Raw genomic sequence first — 18,883 nt, 5'->3', positions numbered from 1 at the left:
GCAGCTGGTGTGGTCCCCATGAGGGATGTGTGTCCTAACTCCAGACAGAACAGGTGCGTGTCCATGTGCCAGTCCTGGGATTTAACACTTCCCTCTGAAGCAGCCGGACTGGTGACAATCCAGCACAGGAATTTTACTCTCATCCATCCCACTGGACTGCCCAGGTGAAGAACTAAAATCTGACGTCTGCACTATCAAAGTCAAAATCGAGGCTGAACCAGGGATGAGCAGAACAGCAACAACACTCCACTGTTTTTCTGAGATACTTCCAACCTTCCTTTCCTTCCAAGCTTCACCTTCCCTAATGCTGCTTGCTCTGAATCACTCAAAGACAGCATGTGTGCAGTTGCAAACCATCTGGTTTCGTGCCAGCAAACACTTGCTGTCAGGGTGTCCCCAGGGTGCCCGGCTGTTGACAAGGATCCCATTGGTGCCTCCTCAGCTGTACAGAGCCCGTGTAGGCTGGACTCTGTGGGGTTTCTTTCTCATTTTTCTGAGATGTAAAAATGCCCACTGGGCACTTCTTTCCATCCCTGGCCACACCAAAGCCATCCAGCAGGGAAGCAGAAGCCCCAGGGATGAGCAGCAGCGTCCAGGCTTGTGTAACCCATGTGGGTATCACAGTGTGAGCCTTGGGTCACACACGGTAACAGGGCTCCAGAGAACTCAGTGCTGCCTGTGCTCTGTGGGGAGCACAATACAGAGGCTGTTCCACAATGTTCTTTGTTCAGATGCCAGCTCCAAAAGGCCACAGTGAAGAAGGGAAAATCAGAGACATGGACTGGTGTCGGGATAAATGGCTGTCTGTCTTTCAGAGCGGAAAAAATGATGAAGCAGAGATAAATCCATCTTGGTGTCTATTTTGGATATATTTATTCTGGGCTGAAATGCAAATGTAAAGAGCACAGGGTCGGTGGATGCCAGCTGCACATGTGCCTGCAAAGCCCAGCACCTTCTTCAGAGCCCCCATCGCTGCCCCCGACCACCCTGGGCACCAAGGAGCGGGGATGTCACCTCTGGGGCAGGATTTTAATGACCTCTAGTGCTGAGCTCCCTCCATCGATGGACATTTTGTTCTGAGCTGGTCCAGCTGGTTCCCTGGCTGGAGAGCAGCAGGACTGGAGCTCCTCAGAGCTCCCAGGATTGTCATATTGAAGGCAATGGTGGGTTCTCCACACTTCAGAATCGCTGCTGGCTTTGATGTAGGGGCCTCAGTACAGACTCCTGAAGTTTTAAACACCGTTGACCTCCAGGTGTGTCTGCACAGTGTGTGCAGCAGTCTTGCCAGAGGCATCCAAAATCTGGACGGTGTGGTGCACAGCTGGGATCAGAATTACCTGGGATTAAAGAAAGCAATTGCCTGAACCCACCATCCACATACTGGGACAGCAGGACTTGCACTTGGCCTCTATCGTGCTTAGTTTGCCAGCTCAGAGAGGGGTTTAAATGGAGCTTTTTAAACAAGCATGAGGTTGGGGGGTTGTTTTTTGAATTGTTTCTGCATGCTAATGGCAGCAATTCCCCCGTGGAACTCGCTTTGGCTGATGATCATCCATGCAACAGCAGCACTTCGGCGAGCAGGCCACGCTGTCACATTCAGAATTCCTTGCTACTTAACTGCTTTATTTCCTTCCTTTTTCCTGATAGCTTATCAAAAACCCAACCAAAGCAACCAACGACTCAGGCTATGCCTGACTTTGGGGGTAGATTTAAGGTTTGCTTGCTGCAGCTGCTCACCTGCTGAGCCCATCGCTTGCAGAGGGTTGAATGTCAAAAGCACCGGGGCTTCCCTTCGTGTCTCTGATGAGCCCAGGGCACTTCAACAGTCAGATACTGGTCTGCTAAGGAAGGAACTGTGTTGAGCTCTATTCCTTGCTAAAAAAAAGTGAAAATCTGGCTGAAAATCTAGTGTCTTGCTAATTAGAGATGCAGAGATCATCTTTATTTAATTCCATATGTTTCAATCAATGTAAAATGGCCACCAAATTTGAATCCTTGGGGTTCTTTACGTGCTTAAAAAGAATCTGTAATTATGGCAATTCCTACCACATTGGGATGTATTATTCATTTGTGTGTTTCAGTCAGATAGAGCAAATAGGCAAACTGGAGTAGAAGAACAAGAATATGATATAAATCCATATAATTAGAATAAAACTCCCTCTCTGCAGATGTTTAAGTGTTAGGGGTTTGCCTCCTGCATTATTAGGCTAAGATCCAATTTCCATAAAATTTTAAAAGCCAGTGTCACAATCTGCCAGCTCTGGAGAAAGGGCTGAGTGTCATGAATACAAATCTGAAAATGCCTCTTTGGTTTCTGTTGCTTATCTCCCCTTGGGAATCCATGCAAGAGCAGATGTAAATAACATGCAATAATTTCTAACAGGCAATAACAAATATGAGACAAAGTCGAGAGTTGCCTCTTAGACATCTTACTCCGGCTCACATCACTTCATGGAGCTCTCCAAGGAAAACACAGAATGGAGAGTGCTGCAAAAACTCAGGCTGAGAATCCCAAAGCCAGTGCAGAGTTGCTCTTTGAGTTGCCCCTAAAAAGCATTAAGACTCCTCAGGAAATCCCACATAAGGTTCTGTTAGCAGGAAAAGGTTTGTCATCCTTCCCACAGAGGAACCCAAATTACCTAAAATATTCCAGAAATACCCCAGATATTCCAGAAATACTCTTTCCAAGCTGGGTCAGTGCTGCTGCAGGTGCTGAAGTGTGTTTGTTGGCACCACCAGCACATTCATCCCGGGAGCTCCGCAGGACTGCGGTCCCTGCTTATCCTGCACCTCTAGATGGTACCAAAGTCCTTAATTGTACCTCCTTTCCAACCTCAACCCTTCCAGATTTATTCATATGGTTTCCTCCCCCTCTATTTTCTTACTCCCTTTCTTCATTTAAAAAACCCCTCTTATATTTTTCATCATAACATCCTAGACGTTTCCAAATACGAAAGCAGCTGGGCATTTGTGTGCAGGAAGCTGAGGCTGCTCTGGGACAGGAGGAACAGGGATGTTTTTTTGGAGACAGGTTGTTGGTACCTGGCGCAGCCTCAGCTGCTGCCTGCTCCCACCTGCTCCCAGGAGGTCCCGTGCAGAGAGGGAGGGAGGAGATGAAAGTCTCCTCTTGCCTGCCCTGGCTCAGTGGCACAGCTTCACACCGTGGCCAGGAGTGTAACAACTCCAGTGCAACGTCCGGAGGATTATTTTAATCCAAAAAAAAAAAAGGGGATTTCTTCTAATGGCTGCCAGAAATAGAAAGCAGTCACAGCTGCTGCTGCAGAGCAGGACAGCTCTAATTCCCGGCTCCCATCTCACACGCTTTGCTTCCTGCCACTGCCGCCCGCCCGCCGCTCATCCCCCGGCGACGGTGGGTTGGGTGTGGTTCAGTAATGTCCAGTCTGTCCCTCCAGGCAAGTACTTCTGGAGACTGACTCGCAATAAGCACTTGGTCTCCCTCCAGCCGGCTCAGATCCACCGTTTCTGGCGGGGTTTGCCGCTCAACCTGGACAGCCTGGACGCGGTCTACGAGAGAACCAGCGACCACAAGATCGTCTTCTTCAAAGGTGAGAGCAAACACAGTGCTGGAGGGAGCATGTGTGTCCCCTCGGCGTAGAGCCTGGTGCCAGGGTACCTTGGCAGCGTTTTGACCTCTCCTGCAGGCAGGAGACACCAGTGCCAGCCACTGAGCATCTCCCAGGGCGGGTCCGAGATCTGTTGTCCATGAGCAAGGCAGGAGAAAGCAGCTGGCAAGGAGGGCAGGCAAAAGGTAGTAGTCACGTTCCCCAGAAAATGAGGGAAATGTTATTGAAGATCAGATACTGCCAAATGGGACTGAAATCTGAGCTTTTCAAGAGTGAAACACAAGCAGGAACCACCACCACACTCCACAGGTGCTGTCTCTCTCCTTTGGCCTTTTCTCTTTTTAGTATTTGTTGCTGAGAAGAGCAGAAGTCATAGAGGGGACAAAAATGAAACTGAAGAGCTTGGTTTTGCTGATTATTTTTCTGTTACTACGTTTTTTCTTAAAATAAGTGGTGTCATCCTCTATTTTTGTTCAAAAAATCTCACATGTTTCTTTCAGAAGAGCTGGAGGAAAAAATTAGCTCTTGGTTCCTTTACAAACGTCTGAGTCTCCCAACCATCCACTCATGCTGGTTAGATGCCACCCATGCCCTCAGTGTCCCCCAGGCTCCTGGCAGGCACTGACTCTTGTTTTGGAAGGGTTGTGCACTTGAAGTGCTAAATACATCCCAGCCCTCCGTGCTTCCTGGCTGGAAATTGCTTTTTGCCTCTGGACCGTTCTACTCCAAATGTGGTGCAATTCTCAGTTTCAGAAGTGCTGAACCAAGCCCTTCCGGAAGCAATAATTTGGTTTCAGTTCCTCCAGCCAGGCTGGAGGGATGGCTTATGCCCTGTACAAGCCCTTATGCTTGCAGAAGTCTTTCCAAGCACAGCCAAAGCCCTCCTGGGCCACTGGCATGCTGAGCTCTGCAGAGATGTGCCAAGCCCTGCATCTCCCCGTGGAGCAGCACATGGAAGGCTCTGTGTGTGTGTCCAGCTGCCTCAGGCAGCCTGCCCCGCTCTGCTTTCCCAGAGGGAATGGGGCCAACTGGAGCATGGCAGCCCCTATGCCTGGCACCAGACACTCCCAGTCTGGTCTGCAGACCACAGCAGCACTCGGTTCTTTCCCTTCCTCCCTGCCCTGCCTGGTGGGGACAGACAGACAGACAGCAGCTCAGGTCCAGGGGCTCCTCCTGGCTGGAATTCCAGATGTGCCACAGTTGGTGTCTTGCCCCTGCAAGGCAGAGCTGTCCGTGGTCACTGAACTCTCTGTGTGTGTTAGTCCTGCCCACCTCCTCCCATGAACTCAGGATTTTCCATCCAGCTATAAAACACTGTCTCATTCTCTCCCTCCGGCACTGTTTCATTGATCCCTGGACAGAAACCAAAGCACACAAATTACCTTGGCCTCTAAGGTCCTGCTGCTGACACATGGGCATGCATTTAAGGGCCTTTTCAGATATTCTAGAAAACCGAGGGAGGAAAAAGTCTGATCCTTAAAATAGGTTGTGTAGTACCTAAAAGGACATTGCAGGTTCCCAAAGAGATGTTGTAAGAAAGACTTCCCCAGTGATTAGAGGATTATGAAGGACATCTGGGTTCATTTCCTTGTTCTGACACAGACCCGGGCCCAGTCACGTCATGCTTCATTTTTACTGGGGAAAAAAAGCATATTGATGGTTCTCTACTGCCCAAGGTAGGGCTGAGGAGGTGGCTGTGTAGACACTTGAAGAGCAGTGAGCTGCTCAGCTGGGATTTGTCCAGCCTTTTTACCTCCTCATTACATCCCTTAAAACCCACAGGTCCTTCAGCCTGTCTGGCTCTCTTCCAGAAGGGAACTACATTTGGCTTCTCAGGAGCTCAATACCAGGCAGAAGGTGCCTGTTTTGCTCACTAAAAGTGCATGGAACTTTGTTTCTTGCAGTTGGATATCAGGCAGAAATCCAGGGGGCAGAAAACCAAATGCCTCCACCAAATACATAAAAGTGACAACTGTAGCAACTCTCTGGACATGTTCATGCCCTGGGACCATCATGCTTTCAGAAGCAGAGCAGGGCTATGTCCATGGAAAGCCTGACACTAAAAAGCAACTATTCAAAGCTAGAGGTTCCCCAGTGGGCTGAACCCTTCCCATAGCCATCCTTAAATGCCAAGAGCTCAGTCCTGAGGCTTGTCACCACAACAGATAATGAAACATCAGCTTGTCTGTGAGGGAATATTGTTTTTGGCCGTGAAACAAATGTGAATTTGCTCTGTGCTTCTTTCCTTTCCACAGGAGACAGATACTGGGTCTTCAAGGACAATAACGTGGAGGAGGGATACCCACGGCCCATTTCAGACTTCGGTCTGCCACTGGGAGGAATCGACGCCGCTTTCTCCTGGGCCCACAATGACAAGACTTATTTCTTTAAGGACAATCTCTACTGGCGCTACGACGACCACGAGCGGAGGATGGATCCCGGGTACCCTTCAGAGACCATCCTGTGGAAGGGAATACCAAGCCCTTTAGATGATGCCATGAGGTGGTCAGATGGTGAGTCCACATGCCAGTTCAAAAAAACACAAGAAAGAAAACAGTGCTGTGTTGAGCTGTAGCCCTTTCTACCCTCCTGCCGACATAATTGCTGAGCCCCTGATGGGATGGCAGTTCCCAGTGTCTGGCAGATGAAGAGGGAGGTGTGCTTCCAGCCAGAGCTCCCCACACTGCTCACTAAAAGACTTTGTAATTCAAACAGGCAACAAAAATATCCTGGGGGGCTAATAATTTCATTTTGTTAAAAGAACACAGTTGACGCTGCTTTGCAGTGATTTTTATCCTGGTATGGGCTGATTTGCTCCTCACTGGTTTTGTTGTTGTTGGATTTTTAGCTGGTTATATGAGGATGCAGACAGAAAATACTTTCAAAGAGATGTTTTCCCTAGAGTTACGACTTATTTTCTGGGGATGAGGTTTCTCAGTGGTTTCTTCCTGCTGAAAAGACCACAAAAATTTTGTCACAGGAGACGTTTACAACCAGCCATTCACTCACAACAAACTGGCACTTCCAGGGTTTATTTACTGGCAACCTAACGGTGTAATAGCAGTCATTAAACCAGGCAGAGGGGAAAAGCTGAATTTTCAAAGCTATTGAGAGTGATAAGCCATTCCCTTAGGCAGGAATCCTCCTGAGCATGGGACCTGCTTAGAGAATTCCCAGCCTCCCATTTCAGAATGGAAAAAATGCACTTGAGAGCTGATGGTTCCCAGGGCCCTGCCAGGCTCAGGTTATTTTTCTGAGCCCAGGGATGGCAGCACATACCCCAGGTCATTAACAGGTAGGTGAGGTGTCCAGCCTTACCGTGCCCTGTTACAAGACAGCCCACTGATGGCCATGGAGAGGTGTGTATGGTGTGTCCAGCTGGGGATTCACAGGGCCTTGACCCCACACACCCACAGCACCAGGAGGTGCATCTGCTCTAGGACCCACCACAGAAGAGACAAAATCTCACCATCCACCTCCAACTGCCTGGTGGCTCCTGTCTGCTGTGAGAGATCCCAGCCAGGCACAGCATCCTCTTTTGGAGCATCCCTCCTGCAGCAAGAGGGAGTACTGGCAACAAGCAGTGGTGTCTCGTGTGCCTCCACTCCCCGGGGCTCAGCTGGGGTGGGAATGCTCCTCTGCTGCTCCAAGTGACCCTGAGGTTAGCTCAGCTGGCTAGAGCACGGTGCTAATAACACCAAAGTCATGGGTTTGATCCCTGTTTGGGCCATTTACTTAAGAGCTGGACTCAATGACCCTTGTGGGTCCCCTCCAATTCAGAACATTCTGTGATTCTGACTCAAGTGCTCCAGTGGGAGGGCGCCCATCGCCGCTCACCTTGCTTTTGGTCTCTTTGCAGGTGCAAGTTACTTCTTCAGGGGCAAGGAGTACTGGAAGGTGCTGGACAGCGAGCTGGAGGCCCAGCCCGGTTACCCCCAGTCCATCGCCAGAGACTGGCTGGTGTGCAGTGACATGCAGGCCGACGCCCCGCAGGCAGCCGGGAGCAGCAGGACTGGGGCTCGCTCCAGGCCGGGGCAGCACGACGAGAGCCGCTCCGAGAACGGCTACGAGGTCTGCTCCTGCACCTCGGGCACGCTGCCCCTGAGGGCCCTGCCCGTGCTCAGACTGACAGCCAGCCTGGGGCTGACAGCTCTGTGGACAGCAGCACTGCTGTGTGCAGCCCTATGACAGCTCACCCCACCGGCGGGACAACACCATGGTGCTCCAGGATACAATTCCATGATGCTCACTGTTGCAAGCAGAAAAAAAACAAAAACCACACATTCCTAGGAACATGCCAGTGAAGGGTTTGAATTCTCCATGAGAAATGAACAGTGGGTTTTGGTTGGTTGTTTGTTCTGTTTTTTTTTCCTTTTTAGTTTTAAGGTCTAATAACAGATTTTGAGTTCTGCACCTTCTTATTCCCCCATCCTGTTAAAGATGAGAGCAGCCTAACATTGAATTTAGAAATGTTCCATAGAGATGTGTTGCTCTGGATGTTCAAACACGGCAGATGAGGGAGGGGAGAGCTGCTGGGATGGAGTGGGGACAGAAGAGATGCTGCTGAGGCAGACGGTGACATCCCGGCGGACAGGCGGCGAGGCTGCGGGCGGGAGGTGGTGGTTATGTGCTGACACGGTGTTCACATCCCATTGGATGTACTGGGCAGAGGGAAACTGTGGCTCCCCTAAGATTAACGGCAAGGTGATCGTTTCACTGTCAAACCTGCTGTGGTCACTGGTGTCTGGGTAACCTCTGTCAGTGTCTACAGGTCAGAAACACCTTTGCCTTCCAGAAGGCAGCGCCGCTTCTCTTTGTATCCGACTCGTTGGAATTTACAATTTCTCTAATAAACCTTGGCTGCCTACACGGAGATCTCCCGGTCCTGCGCCAGACCAAGCCTGCCACCTGCAGTGAGGTGCTGGCTGCTGAGGCTCTGAGCAGCCTCACCTCTAGATGAGCAGCAACCTTGCTGCATGCAGCTAAATGAGATGCAATCACACCTCCTACCCCAGGCTGACTCATGCACATGAACTCCTGCTCTTGGAATTCCTCTGTCAGGTTGGATTATGTTTTGGGAGGGATCAAGATGTGTTGCATTCATTTGTGACTCTTCCATACCTGGCTGTGCTGAAAAGGATGAGCTGGAGGGGGGAGGGATGCTGCACAGTCAGCCTCAAACTCCTCTTGATGCCTCTGCCGGGAGTTTGGAGCAGCAGAAGCAAGGTCAAGCACTGCATTAGGATGTTCCTGTTTGGGTTTCTTTCTCACTGCTAATCAATTTTTCTGCTGTATAATTTCGGTATCAGAGTCCTTGAAAATGGTGAGCGAGAACTTGTGCTAAGAGCTGTGACAGAGATGTCAGAGAGGTCAGGGCCCTTCAGACTGCTTTTGTCAGGGAGTGCTAAAGGAGTGTCATGGGCAGCAGCTGTTGGGACACACTGTTCTTCTCTGCCCTGCTTCTGGAAAGCTCCTGCAGAAATGTCTCTGGCTGCCCTGCCAGGTCCTGGGGGAGATCTGGCAGCAGGCAGTGTCACTGTGGGACCCAAGGCTGCCCAGAGCCCCTGGTGCCAGCCAGGGCTTTTGCCATGGGGCCAGGTGTAACACAAAGCCCCCTGGGGCACAATGGGAAAGGCAGAAGTGCACAGTTGCCTCCTGAGAGAAAAAAGGGGTCACCTTGAGTTTCCCTCTCTGCTATTTGCATTTTTAAATAGTCCCAAGCATTCACAAGGTGCAGCTATTTTCAGGATGATGTGCTACAGTGTGATTTTAGGGGTCATCAGTCAATGGAAACATCCCATTAAACCATTAAATATCCTTTAAGAAAAATACAAACCAGAAAACCTCAGGCATAGCAGCTCCCTCTGCTGAGTAAAGCTGCCTCTGGTGTTCCCACTGCACCGGTCCTGCTCTGCTCTGAGCAGCTCCCCACCCCACCTCTGCCTGCTGGGCCAAGCACAGGCTGCTAGAGCTGTGGGAGATGGGCAGTTCCTTCAATTCACACCACTTTTCTTCCTCTCAAGTCATGAAGACACGGCTTTTAGTCCTTTAGTCCTAAGGATTAAAGTGGAGTGACACTGCATAAATATCAGCATGTTACAGGTTCCTCTTGGAGATGCAGCCAGGTAGGGGCACAGCATCCCAGGGAACACACCCTCTCTTTTTTATTCTCTCTTTTTTTTCCTTTGTGTGTGTGTGGTTTTTTGTTGTTGTTGATGTTGGCTTTGGTTTTTATTTGTTTGGGGGATTTTGTTTGGGTTTGGTTGGTTGGTTGGTTTTGTTTGGTTGTTGGTTTTGTTTGTTGTCTGGGTTTGTTGTTCTGCAAAAGAGCTATCCAGAAACTGCACATGAGGGATCAGAGGAGGCAGGGATGTGGCTAACACTGCTCCCATGCCTTCTCCAGCCCAACCAAGGAGCCTGTTGTGGTGACAAGGACCAGTGGCTCTGCAGCTGAGGTGATCCAGTCACTAATGGGTCCTCAAGTTAAATTAAGTTTATTTAGTGTGGGGGACTGTGATTTATAAACAAAGCCTGTGGAAAGGCTTTCAATGCACCCTTCTCTCCTTCAAATTATGCATTTTGATAATCAGAAATGGAGTAGGAATCGAGGGAGGCACTGCTGCTGCTGGACAGCCCTCAGGGAGGATGGAGGAATGCTGCTGTCTCCTCCTGGGCTGCAGCTACTCAGCTGCTCCCCCAGCCACTGGCAAAGCCTCCCTCCAGTTGCCATCAGCTCCAGATGCAGCAGCAAGAGGCTTAAGCTCCCCTGGGATGGAAACTGCCCCACTTCCTACTGCTGAAGAACATCCATGTGGCATAAACACAGCCTCTGCTGGGCTCCTGGGCACCATCCCACACCTGGATCCTCCAGTCCCACACGGAGCCCGTGGGCCAACTGTCCTCCACAGCAACATCCTTACCTGGAAAAGCCACCTCCACCCTCCAAAAGAAATAACCTGAGCATCAGGCTGCTGTTGCATGTTGCCCAGTCTTGATATTTCCTGATTATCTAAATCCTCGGAGGAGTTTGTGAGGATATGGAATACTTCTCCTATGTAATAAGAGGGATGAGGATTTACAAGGAGGCCACTGGCCATCTAAACCCTGAGTGTTTAAAGCTGAAACCCTGAGTTCATGGCAGCTCTGCTTACTGGCTCTGGCTCCAGGATCTCAGTCAAGGTTTTTCCCGGCTCTCACTCCCACCCATCCCCAGGCTCAGCCAGCCTTGAGGTCTTTTCTGTATTGCTGCCATAAAGAAAAGCAAAATGAAAAGAAAAAAGAATAAGGTGGGCAGCACCTAAGAAGGAGCTTTCAAATGACAAAGCCATGGTAACGCCTGGATTTTTAAAAAAATTAATGACATGTCATCTCAGATGACCTGGGATTTAAAAAATTGAAAACACAATAAAGCTATTGAGAAGAGCTGATGCAAACCATAAGACAGGCATGTGTGCTGCAAAAAGGTTCCTGCCTCCCATAGCACCCTTACAGCTGAGAGGAAGAATCTCAGCCCTTACCCCAGAGGGCTTTTGTAAAATGGAACTTTCTTCCTTATTAAGAGTGACATTCCTCTTCTCAACCCCCAATTTAATCCAAAAATGCCCTTTCACAGCTGTGGGCCAGGAGAGCAGGTGGTGGGGAGCAGCTCAGGTGGAGCTGCCCTGGATGATGACCTATATCAGAAGGTGGGCACATCCTCCTAAAGCCTTCCTGCCTTGCTGCTTCTCAGATGCCTGTTTGGGACAGGACAAATACCAGAGCTGCTTCCAGCCTTGCAACCTTGATTTTTTCCATCCCCTCTGCCAGGTGAGCGTGGTGTACGAGCTGGGACTGAGCCCGATGCTGCTGTAAGCAGCAGAAGCAAGCCCAAGGGATGTTTTGTCCAGGAGAAAGGGTCTTGTCCTGGATCTTTGTGTCCCAGCAGTTCCTGGTAAGATGGTGCTGTGGATTGCTATACTTGTTTCTCTGAAATTCCTGGACAGGGGGAGCTGACTGGCCTCATGGGGCTTGAACAGGCAAGGGGAGGGATGTAGGACAGCCAAAAACAGGGAGTGTGTAACTGAGTAATAGTCTATAAGAAGACCAGCTTGGGCTAAGAATAGGAGAGGGTAGGAAAGCTGGATGGTATGCAGAGGATTTCTGTAGGCATGTGCTAGGGCTGTAAATGGGGCAGCACAGGGGCTGTCTCTAGAGTGTCAGCAGTACAAGTGATCGCTGACCTTGTAGCACTAACAAAGCTACTCTAAGAGCTGCCAGAGCACTTCCCTGTCCTCCACCCAAACTTTTGGTCCCTGGTTTAAAAAAACCCCTCTGGGATTTATGAGTCAGCAGCGAAACCCTGACTCAGCACTAGGTTGCCCAGCTCCAATGGACTTATAGCTCAGTGGTGTGGAAGGGTCTGGGGGTTTTGTTTTGTTTGGGGTTTTTTTTTGTTGTTGAGTGTTTTTTGTGTGGGGTTTTGTGTTTATTTAAGGGCTTTGAGCTTGACTGCACACCCAAGCCAGTCAAACAAAGTGAGATCCAGGCCTGACTTTCACTGGGGCAGTGATCAGTCTGCTATCTTTCAACAAGCACAGTTTGGCAGGGGCAGAGCTGCACTGGCAACAGGACCACTCTGCTGCAGTGAGGACAAGATGTCACAAGCTTCCCAAGGAACTGTGTCAAGATTTATGGGCTGTGCTGCTCAGGCTGTGGCAACTTGTCTTTGGGCTTCGTGTGAGGAAACACAGATCCTGGGCAGAGGCATTATCATCCCAGATCTGTCAATCCAAACTGAGCCAATGTGTTGTGCAGCTGGAAACCTTGGGAGCAAGAGGGTTTCTCGCTCCAGATCAAACATGTGGTCTGTTCTTCTCTGTCAGAATAAGAGGAGGGTTTGGGGGGCAGCACAAGTGGCTCGTGGAATCCTTTTTATATGCAGAGTCCCTCCACTAAATTCCAAAGGGTAGAAATGTTCTATTTTGCTTCCCACCCAATCTGTACTGCAGAAATAGCCAAGCCAGGATGGCCCCTGGCATGTTCTCCCTGGGGAATAGGGCAGGAAGCTTGGTGGTCACAGGGCAACTCAGTGACAGCGTCTTCTTCCTCTTTCCAGTCTGAGAAATTGATGGTTACTCTGGATTTGAAGCTGGGTTTGTCTGGGGAACAGAAAATGGTGATGTTGACCCATCTTCATGCAACAGCTGCCTATCATCAGCTCTCTTAAAGTACTGTGGCCATCTCACGTCCTGCAACTCCTCTGCTCCTGGGGACTCGCCCTCCTACTCCACGTTTATTTGGGTGACAACTCCCCACTGCACACCCGCCCCAGCCCCTGTGTGCCAGCAAGGCAGCACTGCTATGGGCTGGGTTTGCTTGTTTCCAAAGTTGCCAGGTAATGGAATAGCTGTGGCCAATGAGGGCTTGCTGTGACAGAGCTGTGCTCCTGCCTTAGAACCTGTCTCTGAGCAGAGCTCACAGGGAGGGGTTCCCAGGAACTCTTTGCTCCACTTATTTGCATCTCGGTGCTTGAGCTTATCTAGAATGTCATCGTTCCGAACTGCTCTAATTTCCTGAGCATGTAGAAGCAAAGGGCTCAGTGTTTTACAGCAATTATCTGCCTTCACCCTCCTTTTTACTACTGCTGTGTTCATCTTCCTTTTTCCTCGTCTGCTGCCATGAAGTTCTCCCTTCCTACTGGGAAAACGCACAGGTTGAGCTGGAGTTGGTAGTCTCTTAGTAAAGAAGATCCTGGAGCTCTGCAGGCACCAGTGATTAGAGCTTCTGGTGTCTCTGTATGGTTGACCACCACCCATCAGAGGGCAGCATGACCTCAGCCAGGGTCACCTTTGGTCAACCTCCAATAGTCTGACCTGGGAATACGCAGTTGAGAGAAAGCAGGCGTGGAATGACCTGGGAACATCTGTGGAAGGGAGATCTGTGTGATGGGATTTGACAGGTGTCTGTGGTGCTGCTTTAAAATATCTGTCCAGATGTGTCTGCTGGGCAGCAGCAGAGTTCCCAGGTGAGGAGACCATGAGGACAAGTGGAGCAATTTGGCTGGAACTCTGGATGTTCAAGTGTGTTTTTATCCTGTGGTACCCCTGCAAACCAGTGAATTCCCGCTTTTCCCAGCCCTGTGCCTCAGAGGGGTGCAGATGTTTGACTTCCCGGAGAGGAGAGAGTATTTCCAGCACTCAGCAAAAGGGGGCATGGCACTCCTATGCCCAGTCTCCATCATATTCTCCCTTCTGTCACAGGGGGATATAAGAGGGGGACCATGAGTTCCTGTCACATGAGTGCAGCTTGCAGTAGGTCTTATCCAAAATCAGGACATGGATCCTATTCTAGCCCCATTAGAAACAATGCCTTGTGTAGGCTGCTGAGTCTTCTACTGGAAGAGCGGGAGCAGCTCATTAGGAATGCACTTCCTTCATCTCTGTTGGCTGTGGAAGGCTTTCATGGTCATGTACCATCAGGACAAACAAGTGAGATCAGAAACCCTCTAAGCAAAAGCCATGCTTGGGCGAGCAGAGCTTTGCAGGGCCCATGCTAATGCTGCTTTACAAAGCACGTATCGGACACTTGGCACCTCCTGCATTTATAGGAATGAAGGAAGTCATGTCCTTATTGGCCTCCATCTCCTTCGGGGGTATGGATGGGCCCTAGCTCTCAAAGCTCTTCTCCCTGTGAGCCTGCCAGGGGAGCAAGCTCATGGCTGCCCTCGGGAGCCTGTCTAAATAGTTCTGGCAGCATGATGTAGAGGAGCCTAGCTGTTATTCTTACCCCTTGGGTCACTCGAGGTAGCAGTGACGTAATGGAAGAACTTTGCTCCGCGTGCTCTGTCGCGGCAGCTCGTCTGTCGGCTGCCCCGCTGAGATCTGCACCAGAGCTGGTGTTGTGTTTGTTGTGCAGAGGGGGATGGCCCCAGTGCTGCTCCACTGGCAGAGGCTGTTTCTCATTAGGAAAGTGAAACACGTTCCTCTGGGCACTGCCAAAGGCGATCTGTCCACCCCGCTGGGAGCCAGCGCAGGTGTCCTCGCCTCCCATGTTACCGTGAGCGCAGGGCTTTGTGCTTTGCCCTGCTCTACCAGTCCCTTTGGCATGGGCAGGATGAAGTGGCTATAGCTGTGTGAGCTGGCACCTCTGCAGATCCTGAGCAAAGCCATTCGGGGTAATGTCTCTCCTTGCTTGAGTATCTGAAGACTGGTACGGGCTGACTTGGTAAGTGCTTGCCAGGAGATGTTGATCCTTCAGCAATTCCTGTCTTCTTGGGTCACACCAGGAGGCTGCCAAGAGAAATGGTCTTGACAAATACCTGAAGGGGCTGCTTTACCAGCTCGGAAGAAGTATCCCAAAGCACGGGAGGTGCTCTAATGCCATCCTGAGCCTTGCAAACACAATTGAGGCATTGAGTTTTAATCTGACCCTGCTCCCTAAGTGCTTGCCAGTGTCTCTATGGGTGAACAAACAAACACCAGCCAGCAGGCTCTGCTGACAGGCAGAGCTGTGTATGTTCCTGCCCACGCTATCTCAGGTTTGTTTGGGCTGGGCTGGGCTGGGCAGGTGTGCCCAGGGGAGCTCTGGGGCTGTACCTGTGCAGCAGATAGCAGAGAGAAAGTGCCCTATTGTTCTTAGCCTGGAGTCAGGGCTCTCACCTCGCTTGAACCCGGCTCTGGACTGTGTTGGCAGAGATGGATGTGAAGAGCTCTGGTAAATGTTAAGCAATAATTCAAACACGTATCTGTGAATATCCATCCTAGCACCGAACTTTTGAAGATGGGTATTTTGGGTGGCTCTTCCCAGCACTGCAGAAGAGCAGCTTGTGCTGCTGCTGTGTCTGGCTGAGCCCATTGTTACGGGCAGAGCAGCAAAGACAGTGCTGCTATTGGATTTTCTCCTTCACTTCTTGCCTTTTGAAGCCATGATTGCAGGGCAGATTTAATTTGGCTTTTTTTCATGCCAGAACAAATGCCTAGGTGCAGTATTTGGTATTATTTAGTACTTAGTAAAACTGGATTAAGGCAGTGAGAGAAATGTTGGAAGTTAATGCTAATCTTGCCTTTTATATTGATTACAAGTTATGTCACTAGGGACTCATATTCCAAACAGAAGACAAGCAGCCCCTTGTGATTGCTGGTGAAATCCAGTGCCAGAAGGGAGAGTGGAGCAGCAGCCAGCTGGGGAGACAGTGCCCTCACAAGTGCTCCTCGGCTTGTCCCAGTGCAAGTGCAGGTCCCTGCTCAATAATCTCTGTGGTGGGTGTTTGACTCCAGGCCTGTCTTCTGAATCCTTTCCTCTGTGCTCCCAAGCTTTGCTTCTTGGGCTGGGAGCCAGGGAATCAGGCTTATCAACCACCAGACTGTTTGTTTTTCCAGCGGGTGTGTAAATTGTGCCGTTGTTATCAGTGAAACCAGGTCCACTCACGGCCTTCTGGGCTGCGGGCGGTGCAGGGCTCTGATCTCCTGCTCCTGTGCTTTTTGAGGGTGGGGGAGTTGCATGAGTTTCCACAGCATCAAACACAAGGTGACCACTGCTGTGGCCCTACCACAGCAGCGCTGTGTGTTTGGATTTGTAGCAGATGTGAAGGTGGTGGGACACACAACTTCATGGTCATGCAGCCAGGGCTGCTGAGCTTTCCAGTGGTCCTGCCCTTACTCTGAAAAAAGGACAGGAAAATGCTGTTGTTTTGAAGAATGCTGTTTGTCTGCTTAAAGGTGTGCTGTGGTCAAGTGGGATGTAACAATGCTGGAGCAGTTTTGAAGAAGGTCCAGGTCTGGACCACCCGGATTTTTGCTCAGATCTGGAGCAAAAGATCTGTATCTTTTAGTGGTTGGTTCAGTTCTGCTCACAGTCCCATAAACAGAGGATTTACCTGTGGGAGGCTCTGCCCTGTGCTGCTCTTCATGATCAAAAATCATCCTTGATCTACACTCTGATAAGATTCCAGGAACCAACTCGTCCTGCCTTGATAAAACTACCTGTTCTGGTGCTCCAGCCCTGCACACCTGGGCACAGCCCTGGCGCAGCCTCTGCCTCTCCTGTGTGCTGGATTTGGCTCCTGCCCAGCTGTGTCCCTGTTGCTTCTCCCATCCTAGCAAAACCAAACGCAATCTGCTCGTGTGTGTGCTGCTAGAGCCCTGCCAGGAACAAAGAGAAGTCCAAATATTTGTATTGGGTTGTTACTCTTTCCATTCAAGCAGTAAATGATAAACTTCAGCAGTGTCTTTTGCCCAGTGTGGGATTTCCACTGTACTGGCTCCAGCTTCACAAACTCACCGAGATGAAACACCTACAATTAACAGCTGGGTTTTAACTTGAGGGGAAATGACTGAAAGCGATTGAAACATAGCCTTAAAAACCAACCAAACAAAAAACCTGAGACAAATCATCAGGCCATCCCTGTGTCAAATGAGAAGTATCTGGTCCTTCTGTGCAGTTTCATGCAGAACAGCATTTTCACTCTGAACTCTGGAGCTCTGCTAGTGATTTCTGTCCCAGTGCCTGGGACACAAGCTGTCAGTCTGCACGCAAATATTTCAGAGCTGCCTTCATTTGGAAAGTTCCAAGCTTAAAGCCATGTGGAGGCTTGAGTTTCTTTGGGACTGAAGCATTTGGGAAGCTGCTGTGCTTTGCTGCTTGGTAAACCCAGGAACAGAGTGGTGAGACAGCCCCGGGTGTGAGCTAGCTCAGGGAAACAAGCTAGTTTGGTATCACTGAGCCTGTTCAAAACTCAGGGTAAAGGTAGGAAAGGCATAAACCAACCTTATGGGATTCCATATGCCAAGATCAGTAGCAAAGCATGACAAGGAATGCAACCATCCAATGCTCTGGCTACAGCAATGTTCTGTAGGTTAAAATCTGTCCTAACACACAAGGTAAGCAGCACTCAGGGCAATAACTGAAATTTGCCCCCCTGCTCTGTCATACTAAAATAGATGTTGTACCAGGTAGTCATGAGTTGAATGTCTGCAGTTCAAAAAAAAACAGTCCCAAGGAAACCCACACTGCTCTGTCTGTGGGGTCTGCTTGGCTCTGTGCAGCTGGGGGTGTTGGTTCAGGAGCAGGATCCATGGTGGAGGAAAAAACAGCAGATGTTTCTGCCCTGGGGCTCAGTTCAGAGCGATAGGCACTATGTGCTGATGGCACTTTAGCTATAAAATAAACTGGGAATATCTGTGGGTTGTTTTTGTTGTTTTTTTTTTTTGTAGGATATGCAAGATGTTTTCATCAATTCTTGCAAAAAATTATCCAATCTGTGGCAAGGCCTAATCTCTAGCTAGATGGACTTTCTCAGTAGCACAGGCCTGGAGATCTCAATGTGCTCTTTGTGGATTCTACCTTTTTTCTTCTTTCCCCCATCCCCCTTGGTCTTTTTCTCTATATTACTTGAGATCTTCCATAATTCCCAGAAAGTCACAGCCTTTCCTGGGATCAGTCTGGACTGGATAACTACCTGTGCTTGACAAATTCTGATTGCTTTCTCAAGTTAATTTGATATTCCCTATTAGTCCCACCATGAGCTTTCTGACTCAGAAGTTTCTTATCAGGAATTCATTAGCCCTGAAACTTAAAGGATTGACTCTTCAGGCTTAAATACTGCCTATAATTACCTTCCCTTTGTGCTGTACTTTGGTTGATATCTCTAGTGTTTCATTTTACACAGCAGACAGTACTAATATTATAACATCAAGTTAAATCACATCTACTTTGGGTAACTGAAAGGCTATTAAAAATGTCAAGAGCTTCAGGAAAAAACTAATGTCAGAGGTGGAACTCTTTCTAGCTTCCTTTTTTATCCTATTCATCACACACAGCAGAGACAAGAGGCACTGTTTGAGTCTGCTTCAGCTGCTCTCTGTATTTCCAGAAAGGATCCATTTTGGCAGCCTCTTTAAGCTCCCTCCTTCTTACTTAGGTCACTTCTGAGATCACTGAAGAGCTGAGGAACCTCCCAGTAGCCTGCTTCTCTAAGGGCTCTGTCCTGTTTTGCTTCTGGGCTCAGGCTGACACTTGACAGTCATGCCTATTGGGGCTGTAATAATGTATGTATTAAAATATATATATTCCAGGCAGAGAGTAGAAGGTGGGTAGGCACTATATTGTCCACATTAGAAATGCTTAAATTCAATTTATTAGCATAGCCTGACCCTAACCTTCACTGAGTGACACCTTTGAGCAGTGGGTAGCAAAGGGCTAAATCCTTTACTGCCCCTGGGTCTTCAGCACTGGCAGTTGGTAGAGGTCAAGGACACAAAGAGAGAACTCTGCTAAACATATTTCTTTGTCAAGATAAATGAAATACAGGTCTAAAACAAACC

General features: G+C 49.4%; 2 protein-coding genes across 4 annotated transcripts in view; both read left to right on the top strand.

Annotated features, from left to right (window-relative positions):
* Nucleotides 1–8,451, top strand: part of MMP17 (matrix metallopeptidase 17) — a 59,538-nt gene extending 51,087 nt beyond the window's left edge. For both annotated transcript variants that reach the window (XM_017815627.1, XM_017815628.1), the window contains exons 8-10: nucleotides 3,414–3,566; nucleotides 5,840–6,097; nucleotides 7,444–8,451. In XM_017815627.1, coding sequence (XP_017671116.1) covers nucleotides 3,414–3,566; nucleotides 5,840–6,097; nucleotides 7,444–7,772 — 740 coding nt within the window. In that variant the 3' untranslated portion in view covers nucleotides 7,773–8,451. The remainder of the gene's footprint in view (nucleotides 1–3,413; nucleotides 3,567–5,839; nucleotides 6,098–7,443) is intronic.
* Nucleotides 8,452–14,531: 6,080 nt separating this feature from the next.
* Nucleotides 14,532–18,883, top strand: part of ULK1 (unc-51 like autophagy activating kinase 1) — a 94,571-nt gene continuing 90,219 nt past the window's right edge. For both annotated transcript variants that reach the window (XM_017815412.1, XM_017815410.1), the window contains exon 1: nucleotides 14,532–14,786. The gene's annotated coding sequence lies outside the window, so the exon portion shown is untranslated. The remainder of the gene's footprint in view (nucleotides 14,787–18,883) is intronic.

This window comes from Lepidothrix coronata, unplaced genomic scaffold, assembly GCF_001604755.1.
Source record: "Lepidothrix coronata isolate B3197 unplaced genomic scaffold, Lepidothrix_coronata-1.0 Scaffold51, whole genome shotgun sequence".
NCBI lineage: Eukaryota > Metazoa > Chordata > Aves > Passeriformes > Pipridae > Lepidothrix > Lepidothrix coronata.
The sequence above is the reverse complement of the archived record's forward strand: the minus strand, read 5'-3'. Positions and strand labels throughout refer to the sequence as shown.